Source organism: Crocuta crocuta, unplaced genomic scaffold (genome assembly GCF_008692635.1).
Source record: "Crocuta crocuta isolate KB4526 unplaced genomic scaffold, BGI_CrCroc_1.0 scaffold657, whole genome shotgun sequence".
Lineage (NCBI taxonomy): Eukaryota > Metazoa > Chordata > Mammalia > Carnivora > Hyaenidae > Crocuta > Crocuta crocuta.
In genome coordinates, this window is record NW_027529583.1 from 11,824 (window position 1) to 12,126 (window position 303).

General features: G+C 66.7%; 1 protein-coding gene across 1 annotated transcript in view; it reads right to left on the reverse strand.

Annotated features, from left to right (window-relative positions):
* NHS (NHS actin remodeling regulator) overlaps positions 1 to 303 on the reverse strand; it is an 86,925-nt gene continuing 86,622 nt past the window's right edge. Inside the window, 2 exon segments of the mRNA XM_077761694.1 lie at positions 1 to 145; positions 233 to 266. Of these exon segments, the coding sequence (XP_077617820.1) occupies positions 1 to 145; positions 233 to 266 (179 nt within the window).

Genomic DNA, 303 nt, shown 5'->3' on the forward strand with positions numbered 1-303 from the left:
TCACCGGAAGCCGGGTCCGAACACGTGACGCGTCCAGCGCAAGCCCCCCAGAAGCTCTGGAACTGCGCGCGCGCGCAGGTGCACTCGGCGCGCAGGTGCACTCGGCACGCAGGTGCACTCGGCGTGCAGATTTCCGCGCGTGCGGCTGTTAACCAATCAGTCGGGCACCAGCGCAATGGTTGGGGAACCGGACGTTGCTAGGGAGACAGCCGAGGGGCGGGGCTTTGGTTACCCTCGCGCTGCCTGCAGTGCCCGCCTCACAGCGCCTGTATTCGAATTGAGATGTCCGCTGGTGGGGTTGCG